The sequence below is a fragment of the Argentina silus genome (genome assembly GCF_951799395.1).
Source record: "Argentina silus genome assembly, chromosome: 9".
NCBI lineage: Eukaryota > Metazoa > Chordata > Actinopteri > Argentiniformes > Argentinidae > Argentina > Argentina silus.
Window position 1 is genome coordinate 6,321,121 of NC_139663.1, and position 8,675 is coordinate 6,329,795.

An 8,675-nucleotide genomic window follows, 5' to 3' on the forward strand; every position below is an offset into this window, starting at 1 on the left:
TTATTCATTTACAGGCTGCCTTGATCCAAGGCGAATAACCTCATTATCCCTTTCTATTGCATCATTATTATAATCACCACGATCATTATGATGTATTTGCTTAGCAGACATGTTCATCTAAAGCTGAGTGCCATACGTCTCTTTAAACACATGCCTGGTGGGTTATCCACGAAGCTGACGGGGACTGTTCATGGCTGTTCTGTCACTGTTCTCTCGTCTGTTCCGTGAGTTTACCACGCTGCTCCAGAAACGTTTCAGACAACAAAAGAAACACTTAGGAACATTAGCATCGGTAATCAGGGAGACAGGGGAACAAAGGGATGTGCAATTCACATGTGATTTCAAGAGCCGTTCTATATACTGTACACAGTACGCTACTGCATGCAATGTACACTGGAACGGAATGAGGAATTTCTGCGTGTTTGATACCATGTCCTCATTCAATTCCATTGCATTACAAAGAGCCCGTACTCCGATTTCTACCTCCACTGATGTACACTCTCGCCACTAAACTAACACAGCTGCTGTAGCCTGCACACTCAGGACCACGAACCCCCTCAACTCCAACCAATGTGGGGGGGGGGGGGGGGGGGGGGACAGTGTCAAGGTGAAAAGAAGTATGATGAGTGTGAGGTTGAGGTATTACTGTGTGGTCAGGGTGAAGCTCCTTGGTGTGTGGCTGTGCTGAGTGTGAGTGCCGGGGCAAGCCTTGTGGTCAGAGAGTTATAGATCCACACAGGTGCTTTGACTAATGGCTTCTTCCAAAGTTAATTTACACCTGAACGGCTGCCAAAAGTGCCTCGTACATACAGCGCTTTTACAACCCTCAGTAACTTAATTAGCATTTCAATACCTTTCAAGATGAGGTATGTTATATAAACAAGTGGCAATGATGCAAGACGAGGGGGGAGGGGGGGGGGCGGGGGAGGGGGGGGGGGGGGCAGAGCGAGGAACACGGAAGCCAAACAAATTGTAATACACGTGGGAAAAAAACAACTGATTGTTTTACAGTTTGACAGTCATGAGCGATGATGGCTTGTTACCTCATGCATAGAGGAGTCATTGTGTTTTAAGATGAAGTTCAGTCATTTGCCATGCTATAGGGATTGATGTTTACACCTCAAATGTGTCGAGGAAAAGATGGAGGTCTAGCTGGTTCGTAGAATGACGCTAATTGCTATCAAGTCAATTGAACTCAAAGCAATGAGTACAGTAGGCATAATTAATTAGGTCAATGTGACAATTATACAATCATGGCCTTACGACTGTACATGGCAATTTTTGTACGCACATTTTTGTACGTTGGGGGGTGACAGACGTCTAGGCTTCATGGTGCGTCACAGCAACGCTATACTCCAGCTCTGACTCATCTTTGTTGAAGCTACATATGTAGCACTGTCGTCACCTAGGAAAGACTGCAAGACTGACTCTTACAGTATGTCCACCACATGCCAGAATGAACAATACAGGCAAGTGTGACCATAAATGTAGATGAGATATAATTCATTATTAATTACTCCTTCACCCCCCACAAAACTAATCACTCTGTGAAATGAATATAATTATCCTACTTTTCCTTTCAAAACGTAACAGGCATACCATGAAATATCATTACCATCGCCATCTGCGTAATAGCACTTCTGAGTGGGAGACGTTGGCTCTGCTTTTACTGTCAAACCCTTATTTTTGGGACGTGGAGATATGACAGTTGAATATAATTTAATGATTATGCAAATTAGTGAGAGTGACGATTTTGGCACACTTGCTGCCATTACTGTGTGTCAAAATCCCTCCAAATTAACAGAGTGCTGAGAATCGGATTATTCCATAATGAGAAAGTGTTCGCCTCCATCTCAACATTAAAACTGACAGTGGGTCTCAGGAGGAGCTCTGTTTAACAATTCATGTTAGAAAATTCTGAATAAGACCCCCAAACACTGATGCAACTACTGCACCGTACAGTCTACCGCTTCCCACTCTTTATATTCCCACTACCCCCGCTTATACAGAGTAATATTGTAATATTAGTGTAATAACACTATAAGCGACACCGTTTTTTAATTTAGCACTGGTACCATCTCTCTAAAGCTACTAAGACCGCTTTAGGGGGCGCAGCCAACACGTATAGCTTACATTGAATATCAAATCAGTTCTGGATAACACTGACCCTGTTGTACCCAAATTCCTTCTCTACAGACAACACTAATCCTATTTGGTGAGGCTATCGCTAACATAATGTATTCCCCCAGCTAACATAGACACCCCAAGTCTGGCATTGGCAATGACACTACACTAATCTGTGATGCTATTATGCTAACGGTAACACGAGTGCATTCAGGTCAGATCATGCTAACGCTTCTCCATTTACTGGCCTGGGTATGTTAAGGAGGGAGCGCTGGTGGCCAACTGTATCAGCAGGACTGTTATGACTATAATGGCACCATTGTGGTGGCCGTGTGCAGATGGAACATCAGTACTCTTGTAATGGTCTGTGTATTAGGGCCCAATGTGTTTGATTACAAACTCGGGGAGAGAGCGAGGGGAGGCTGTACCGTCAACAGGGAATACAGTCTGTCTCCAAAACAGCAGCGGTGGAGAGAAAAAAGCCCATTTGAAGAGACGGAGGGAAGGAGACATAAAACAGAGGAAGACTTTAATGAAACTAGCTATGCTTTAAGAGAATGCAAATGAGACAGGGGAATCTGCAGCGCTGCAGAACACAGCAGAGGCATATCAAACAGAGCTGGTGTGACTGTCAAAGAGAGAGAGAGAGGGAACAAGGATGAGAGAGAATAGAGAGAGAGAAAGAGAGAGAGAGAGAGAGAGAGTGAGAGAGCCATCCTCACTTCACTCAATAGACTCTCCCGTGCCACTCTCTCCCTCTCCAGAATCACCCTGTGCACCTTTTCTCAATAAACCCAAACCCACTCACCTCTCCTCCTCTCTAGAGACCTTCATCTACCTACTGGATCATATGCTACTGGGTCTGCACTACCTAATTATCCTCAGCAAGCTAAGAACCCTCCTCCCTGCCAGGGCAGAGCCAATCAAAACTCTTCATTTCAGAGTGGCATGCCATGGAAGCCAATCAGAGCAGCCCTGTGCAGCCCTGCTCATCAAGCCTTCAGGGATGGTTGTGTTTGTGTTACAAAAGCAGTGTGCCAGGGGAGGCTGGTGGAGGTAGAAATCGGACAACAGGGCTCTTTGTAATGCATGGAATGGGATAAGGAATAGTATCAAACTACACAACGTTTGAATGGGATCAAACACACGTTTTGATACCATTCCTCATTCCATTCCATGCCTTGCGATGAGCCCGTCCTCCGATTTCTACCTCCACCAGCCTCCATTACAGTGGGCATAGATAGAGATAAGCTCTTCTCCAGTCAGTGTTGACACCATGCTACAGGGAGAGCGTGCTCCCTATGCTGGTATTTTCCAGCCCTGTGTGACCTGTGATTTATAGTGGTGGGGTTGCGTAGGGGGATCTAGTCACTGTTTATTATGACTGATGCAACAGGAGGCCACGCCACCGTCTCTCACTGGCCGCCCTGCAATGCGCTGACAGCAGCGCCAGGAAGTGACCTCAGTGCCCACCTGTCTCCTCGCACAGCACAGGGCCACTGTGAGCTTCATAATGCCATTTACAGAGGTGCCACCACTGTCTGAGATGTCTACCTCTCTCTTTCTCTCTCTCTCTCTCTCTCTGCTTCTGTCTCTGCCTCCCTCCCACCCTCTCCCTCTCCCTCTCTGTCTGCTTCTGTCTCTGCCTCCCTCCCTCTCTCTCTCTCTCTCTCTCTCTCTCTATGTCTGCTTCTGTCTCTGCCTCCCTCTCTCTCTATACCCCCCCCCCCCCCCCCAATGACACAAATTCAAATTAGAGATACTTTGTATCCCTCATTCCGCCCTGTCTACTTTGTAGACACGAGTCGCATAGCAAATCAGTGGAAGTAAATTAATAATTGACCAGAACCATTAAGCCCAAATAACAACAAGAGTGATAACTAATGTCCCTGACATTAATCTTATGAGCCGCCAACAATGGATTATGAAAACATAATAATGTTATAAAATAGTACTCCCACTTTCTGTCTGTCTCTTTCTCTCTCTTTCTCTCTCTCTCTCTCTCTCTCTCTCTCTCTCTCTCTCCCCACCCCCCCCCACGATGTGTCTGGGTGTGACGGACTGCCTGTGACTGGTATGATGCCACCTCGTGTGCCCGCACACAGCTAGGCCCCACCTGATCCATCTTCATTAGGGACAGAGACATTCAGAAATCTGTGTGTTATCAGTACCTATTAATCTGAGAGCTCCATCAGAGCAGTCCGCCACCTCAACCCCCGCCGCTATGCTATACACACACACACACACACACACACACACACACACACACACATACACACACACATACACACACTGAGTCTATTCACTCTCATCTCTCTCTCTCTCTCTCTCTCTCTCGCGCACCCACTCATGTCTTCTCTCTTTCTCCCATAACAAGCACAGCTAAAGACCTTAAACACTTCACAGATAAAGCAAGTATGCTTCTAATTGGAGGCGATAGATGATAATTGTGGTTGAATAAAACACTCTAGTTTACCCAGCTTTAGGATTCATTCAAATCCAACTCTCACGAATCACTGAGAGGGTGTTGGTGTAGTAGACACTCACACATGAATACATGCAAACTAGAGGCACTCATGCACACACACACATGCAGGGACACACACACACACACTGGCCCTCAAACACAGATGAGCACACCGGGATGCTACAGTACATGTGATGATGACCCAGTTTGGATCTGTGACACAAAGTGGAGCAAGGATCGGGAACACAAAGGCGGAGTGTCACATAAAAATAGGCTTGACATTCTTTTCATCGGATTTCCACGGCCATACGATGAGTCTATCCATCTCCTATGTCGATACCATCAGCTAATTAGTCTAGCAAACTTCAATGCGTTACTGAATCTGTGTGTTTCTCTGTGTCTCTTGCGACACACTGGTTCTCACAGTAGCCCGGTCTCAGTTGTCCTCAAACTCCTCTGTACTTGTGTCCTCTGTGACCCGGAAACCGATGTTTGTGGTGGCCATATTTAAGGGCGTATACATGGTCAAACAGGTGGATTCCTCCCCGTCCTTGCCTCCTAGAGGACGTGCCCCGCTTGCGGAAGAGTTTGGAGGATTTCTGCTGACGCATAACATCCACACCCCATTTTTTTACCAGACGGTAAAGAGTTTACCAGGCGGTCTGAGTAAGAGCGTGTGCGAGAAAAAACATTTTTAAAACTTAAAAATGTGGCGTTTGGTATTCTGTTGAGCGGGGAAATTAAGATAAATATCTTTCCCACACACATTGACCATCTGCGGGCAAATTGCTCCATTATTGTGAGTCATGAGGTCGAAATGTACCTTGTTAAGTAATCTAACTAAAAAGTGATGAGGATTTATTGCAAACATAACAGCCTATCGGTATTCAGTCATACTAGGTTTATAAACACCAGGGCATCCCAATTAGTGCTGCGCCAATGACACCAACAGTGCCTTCGGAAAGTATTCAGACCCCTTCACTTTTTCCACATTTTGTTGTGTTATAGACTCAATTTAAAATAGATTAAATTAAAAGAATTTGCCATCAATCCACACACAATACCCCAGAATGACAAAGCAAAAACAGCTTTTTAGAAATGTCAGTAAATGTATTAAAATTGAAATACAGAAATACCTCATGTACATAAGTATTCAGACCCTTTCCTATGACAATGCAAGGATTAAGACAACGAAATGCGGAAAAAGTAAAGGGGTCTGAATACTTTCCGAAGGCACTGTATATCTCGGTGGACATCACGCGGGAGCGGAAACGGACATCTCAATCCTTACAACCACGATTCCTTTCATCCTCGTTTCCTCATTCACTCTCCTTGATTCCTCTACTCCTCTGTGTGTGTGTGTGTGTGTGTGTGTGTGTGTGTTTGTGTGTGATGTATGCAGTTTGATGGCAGTGACCCCATTCTGCCTGCCAAGGTTACCCAGCTCAGGGATGGGCAGAGTGGGCATCAGGAGATTCTGACACAGCAGGCCTGTCTGACGTGCCCTATTTCTCACACACAGGCATCACTCACACACTCACACACACACTCTCTTTCACTCACACTCTCTCTCTCCCTGTCTCTCTCTCTCTCACACACACACACACACACACACACACACACACACACACACACACACACTCCCACATAGTGGAAGCCTTCACAGCCATCACTCTGGAGCGGTCAAAGGAAGAGACAGACAAGTCTGAATACACGCGCACACACGCACACGCACACACACACACACACACACACACACACAGGCACCTGCTTTGCCTAATCTCAATTCTTAGCTAAGAACCACCGCTTGGCTCAATTATCCATTTATTGTAGCAAGAGACAGTGAATCAGTCATGGACAAATGACTTTCTACTGTATATATATTAAACCTAATAGAAGGGTCTGTAGAACAGCATTAGGGGGTTATGTGGTCTAACGGCCTGACATCAGCCAGACTGATGAGTCCACAGCTGCTGGTGCGTTTGTGTGCCGTGCACGCCTCTTGACATGTGAGCTGACAGGTTAGCACGAAAGCCTACAGTACATAGGCCTAAGCACGCAGGGAAAGGCACACACACACGCAGGGACACACACACACGCACACATCCCTGGAAACGCACTGAACCACCGGTTCCTCCAGGCAGTATGAGTATGGGCAGCCACGGTGACCATGAATATTACCACAAGATCCATCCCTCCGCCTCCTCTCCTCCCCTTCTTCTTCCACGCTTCACACACTTCTTTACAACCCCCCCCCCCCCCACACACACACACACTCCCCTCCCCACCCCCACCTCCCCCAAACCAACCACTATATGTGTGGTCCCAGGGGGAGGATGGTCTGTGGTGGTCTGGTTATTAGGGGAGCAGTAGCAGCCCACAGCCCAGAGCCCAGAGCCCCAGTCAGGCCGTAACAGGTGCTGCTTTCCACTGTCTGCTCCTGTTAATTACCAACAGGGCGGTGCTGGAACGCTTTGGTAAAGCCTGCATGAGGTGAGCGCCCATTAGAGCATGGAGTGGATCCAGAGGGTCTGTTTTGCCTCCACTCCTAATGCTCATGGGCTGAGACTAGAGTCAGGCACGCACACGCACACGCACACGCACACACACACACAGACAGACAGACAGACACACGTGCACACACATGCGTCTGCGTGTACACATACACACACACACTAACATCCGCCCCTCCCCACCCCCCCACCCCCCACTCCTCTGCCTTTTTTATCTTTTGCTTTCTTTTCTCTCATTTCTCCCTCCATCTCCCCCTGTCCCCCGAGGCCTGAGCGCATCAGTTCATCGACACATTCTTTTTTGGCCGGCGGTCTCCATGGAGCCTCGTGTTTCATGTGACCTTTTTCCCCTCTGTTCTGGGAGTCTCAGGCGTCTGGTCATTCTGAATCACTCCCTGGTACTTCCTTTGTTAGGCTCTGAAGGTCTGGCGCAGAAAAAGAAGTCGCTGGATGAAAAGAAATGGATAAACGGACATCTCGCTGCGCCGCACCGCGACCAATACAAACCCTTTGGTCGAGTACTGTTCATCGCCCTCCACCTCTCCACCAGGGGGAGGCTGGTGGAGGTAGAAATCAGAGGACGGGCTCATTTGGAATGCATGGTATGGAATGAGGAATGGTATCCACACGTGTTTGGTCGCATTCTTCATTCCATTCCATTCCATGCGTTACAATGAGCCCCTCCTCCAATTTCTACTTCCACCAGCCTCCACGGCTCTCTCTCCCACCCCCATCTCTCTGTCCATACTATCTCTCTATTCCCCTACAGAGTTACTCTCGTCCTCATCCTATTTTCTCCCCCCCCCCTCATCTTGTTTTCTTCTCATCATATCATTATTCTACCTCAGAAGCTCTTCATTCCTATCAATAATGAACGAGTTTTTGACTGGGCATATTCCAGCCAATCAAAGGGGGGTTTACACCCTTCCGGAGGATATTGTCGGCCAATGGCAAAGAAGCTGGGGCTCAAATGAGATCAGAAGTGTGCCTGTGCTCTGATCTCATTTAAAGGCAGAGTAAATTATTTAGACGACACGCTTTGACTGCAAAAATCTCCTTCCACTAACACACCCTGTTTGCTCTGCCGGGTGGATCGGTGGAACAAACAAAAGCGTTTCCTCTCAAAAGGGGAAATAAAATGCAAATAGATGTGCACTGATTGTCATAAATTATATGCCAAGTATAAGTATCCCAGATATAACTAAACACATGCAAATTAGCTTGTTAGCCGAACATGGTAATTAACTAATTATTTATGGGAGGCATTTATATGTTAATTCAGAATGGGGTTTCTTTGTTTATGAATGATATAGTGATGACACAATAATCTTTAGCAATGGTTATAGATAAAAAAGATAATGGTAACAATCAGTATTCATTAATGTATCTATTTATGTTCTATTGATTTGTAAGTGTGTGATATAGACCCAGTTTACTAATTTAATGAGGCTCTTTCTAATGTTTATAAAGCCAGCTAAAAGACAGTTCATAAAGACAGCCTCACTGACTGTCATACTGTCTATGCAGCTTTTTCCAGGCCTTGCTCTGCATTTAAAACAGGTGGGGTCTCT

General features: G+C 46.4%; 1 protein-coding gene across 1 annotated transcript in view; it reads right to left on the reverse strand.

Annotated features, from left to right (window-relative positions):
• Positions 1-5,202, reverse strand: part of adgrl1a (adhesion G protein-coupled receptor L1a) — a gene marked incomplete at both ends in the record, with an annotated part of 51,471 nt that extends 46,269 nt beyond the window's left edge. Inside the window, 2 exon segments of the mRNA XM_083676454.1 lie at positions 4,739-4,804; positions 5,147-5,202. Coding sequence (XP_083532580.1) covers positions 4,739-4,804; positions 5,147-5,202 — 122 coding nt within the window.
• Positions 5,203-8,675: the final 3,473 nt, after the last annotated feature.